Source organism: Morus notabilis, unplaced genomic scaffold (assembly GCF_000414095.1).
Source record: "Morus notabilis unplaced genomic scaffold, ASM41409v2 Scaffold214, whole genome shotgun sequence".
Classification (NCBI taxonomy): domain Eukaryota; kingdom Viridiplantae; phylum Streptophyta; class Magnoliopsida; order Rosales; family Moraceae; genus Morus; species Morus notabilis.
In genome coordinates, this window is record NW_010363935.1 from 328,073 (window position 1) to 330,791 (window position 2,719).

General features: G+C 31.8%; 1 protein-coding gene across 1 annotated transcript; it reads right to left on the bottom strand.

Moving 5' to 3' along the window:
- Positions 1-615: 615 nt before the first annotated feature.
- On the bottom strand, positions 616-2,719 carry LOC21395000 (patatin-like protein 3; the record flags this gene model as incomplete). The annotated part of the gene is made up of 5 exons (XM_024170286.1): positions 616-980; positions 1,117-1,292; positions 1,724-2,023; positions 2,259-2,420; positions 2,567-2,719. Coding segments are annotated over 5 exons (855 nt in total), but the record flags the coding sequence as incomplete, so codon positions are not given.

The following is a 2,719-nucleotide window of genomic DNA, read 5'->3' on the forward strand; positions in this document are numbered from 1 at the left end:
TGACGCTATTAATACACTGCAATTTCTGTCGATAGTTTACGTTTTGGTATCATGTTGTTTTAATTATTTTATATGAGCAGTTAGATCCATAAGTGTTATATTACAAATAGATATATTTAGAAATTCTTTTAGAAGAATTGGAGAATTTTTTGTTCGCTGGACCCTTAGATTTTCTTCGTTTTTTTTTCAACAGAAAACAAATATTTTAAATTAATTAATTGTGAAAATTAAACCATACCCTGATTCGGGTACATTTTTCTGCATGACCTAGCTAGGCATGGTTTTTTAAATTTTTTTGGAAATGAAATTCACCAGGCATTTTTTTTTTCAGGGTAATAACCACGCATTATACGAGTTCACTACATAGTTAGGATTACGTGCGGCATTCTTTTTTAAAAGAAGCAATGCCATAGTTTAGTAAACATATATATGTAATATTGTTGCATTTTTTTTTATTGAAAAGTAATATTGTGCATTTCTATATTGTGGTTTTACTTTATAATTAATTGGTTTCTTCACACTCTTCTTCCAAGGAAATAATAATTTGGATTCTCAAAAAAAAAAAAAAAAATTAAAAAGACAAAAGGAATAATAATTTAGCCAAACATCATAAAATTGACAAATATTCCGGACCTCAAGGCACACGATCCTCAACAATGATTAAAAATAGAAATTAGAATGCAATATCCAAATTCAAATACAAAAGCACACTGATTTTATCTCGACTTTCGTCTAGACAACACTCAAAGAGAAACAAATTCAATAACACAATTACACAGGTCGAACATAAAAGAAAATACAAATTATTGATAGAACACACGGTAAATATGGCGTGACTTATTTAATTATATCAAGCTAAGCTTATTTCATTATTTATTAGCACTTGATGGATTTAAGACGATGCAGTTGAAAATAACTACGCAGTGGCTTTGGCATTGGCCAGTCGGAGCCTCCTTTCGTCAGAAAGTAGCTTCGCAAATCTGTTAAAATAGAAGGGTAAGAAAGTCTTTCAGTAAAACAATTAATAAAAATAAAAATAAAAATAAAACTAAGTAATTTAAAAGTTGATTAATTTTTATAGTATATATAGTGTGACCGAAAATATATATGTGTAACCTTTTGAGTTCTTCCTGGTTGGAGGGACCATTTGGAATGGGTTCGTAGAGACCCGTGGCCAAGTTGATGCGAGTAACAGTTTTCTTGAGCAGCTTCTTGCCCGATTCCACAAGATTGTTCAAGTTCTTTGTGGTAGCTATGTCCACAGAAGCAAGATCTCCTTGTAGTGTGTCATCCTAATTTATATTTTTTATAGATTTCAAATTTAGTAACACCAAGAACATGGTGATTTAATCAGTAAAATTTGTCACCAATAGTACTAAGAGTAAAATTTAAAATGTTTTTCCATTGACTAAATGACATAGTTGTTCTTTTCAAATAAGTGCAATCAATGGAAAAATGTAATCATGTATGCCAAATCGTGTTTCAAATGACAAACAAATATAGTCTAAATTTTAATTAGGTGGTAAATTGACTTTTTATGGTGCACTTTTCATAAACTTATATTATAGCACTAACTCTTTTGACGACATGTTTCTTGTGAAGTATGACATAAATAATGCTTTGTATAGTCACTTTTAAGTGTAACATTCAAAAAATGAAGTTTAACGCCTGTAACATTGAGTATTATTAAATTTAAAATATTTTTAAAAGTAAAGAAACTTACATCGATTCTGAAATAGTTACTTTCACATCCCGCGGCATCGAAAAATACACAGTTGTAGTAATTAACCGTGTCCACACTTGATTCCGAGAATGCATCAATGATAGGAGACGAACCATTATAGTAAATCCAGGAGATAGGCCCCCAAGAGGCAGACAATTTTGCATTGTATTTCTGTTGAGTCTTGTTTGAACCCGTTCCAAGTGAGATCACCAAAACTTTAGTGTAGTCCACTGGCCCAGGCTTGAAATCTGGGTTCTTTTTAGTAACTTGTTTGGTGACTTCGCTCAGAGCAATAAAAGACTGAAAAAAAAGAAGAAAATCACGCAGAAATTAAAGGTCACATAACATATATAAGAGCTTGTTTGGTAGAAGAGTTTGAATCCTGGTTCAAACGGTTCTGCTACAGTATTTTTTTTTTCAAATTTTAATTTAAATTATCTAATTTGAATCCATAAATCAAACAAGCCTTAAAATGTTATTTCATATATTATTTTGTACCACAAGAATGACATATGTAAAGATTTCTTGTTTCTACCGGATTATTAGCAGTAACACCACCATCGATGAGGTTGAACTGGTGCGTTTTTCCACTCTTGTCTTGGTTTGTGAAATAATGAGAAGGAAGGTATGTCGGCGCTGCCGAGGTGGCTATACTGATGTCCGACAAATGAGCATCTAATGCTGAGGCTGTTGGGGCCTACACAAATGAGAAAATTGCCCTTTTATAATTAACATTTAAAATAGGATTACTCTAACTATGGTGAATATTATTCCAGTAAAAAGAATGCTAAACAGAAAACTCGTGTGTGTATATATATATATATATATATATTGTATACTTACAATGAAAGAGGAAAATAGTGTAGGCTCCAGCTTCTTGATGTCGAAAGTAGGAATAACAATGTTTGTCAAGGTCTCATGCAACCTTGTAGTTCCCAATAGACCATTGATTAGGCTGTGAAGATACTTTCCGTTGTATTTCGGTCCAACAGCATT